Genomic DNA, 379 nt, shown 5'->3' with positions numbered 1-379 from the left:
CCGAACCTCAAACTCTACTGAAGACCTACAAATGGCGAACGGCAGCACCCATGGGTGGCCGGGACGCCGAGAGGGGGGCGGGGTCCCCGGGCACCCGGCGTTGGACCCGCTTGCAAGGATGGAAACGTTCCTACAGCCACCCCGAATCTGGTGGCCCCCATGATGCCGTTGGCAAGGGCAGCTCCAATTTGGGGGCACCCAAAGCCAGCACCCGGAGGTCCCTCTTCCAACGAGCATTTTCAGCTCCCTCCAAGGGACCCAAGGAGCCCCGGGGACCCGAGGGTGGCAAGGCCACCCTGCAGAAGTACCTGCGCTCCATGGCCAAGAGGAAGGGTCCAGTGGAGAGCGGTGGAAGGGCTGAGCAGGTGCTCCACGATGC

At 64.6% G+C, this 379-nt stretch overlaps 1 protein-coding gene across 1 annotated transcript in view; it reads left to right on the top strand.

Annotated features, from left to right (window-relative positions):
• Positions 1-5: 5 nt before the first annotated feature.
• Positions 6-379, top strand: part of LOC104124656 (ras GTPase-activating protein nGAP-like) — a gene marked incomplete at its 5' end in the record, with an annotated part of 6,209 nt that continues 5,835 nt past the window's right edge. The window contains one exon of the mRNA XM_035892601.1: positions 6-377. Coding sequence (XP_035748494.1) covers positions 6-377 — 372 coding nt within the window. The remainder of the gene's footprint in view (positions 378-379) is intronic.

Source organism: Egretta garzetta, unplaced genomic scaffold (assembly GCF_000687185.1).
Source record: "Egretta garzetta isolate BGI_Z169 unplaced genomic scaffold, ASM68718v1 scaffold484, whole genome shotgun sequence".
Taxonomy (NCBI): Eukaryota; Metazoa; Chordata; class Aves; order Pelecaniformes; family Ardeidae; genus Egretta; species Egretta garzetta.
Note: the sequence above shows the minus strand (reverse complement) of the source record. Positions and strands in the feature narration are given on the sequence as shown.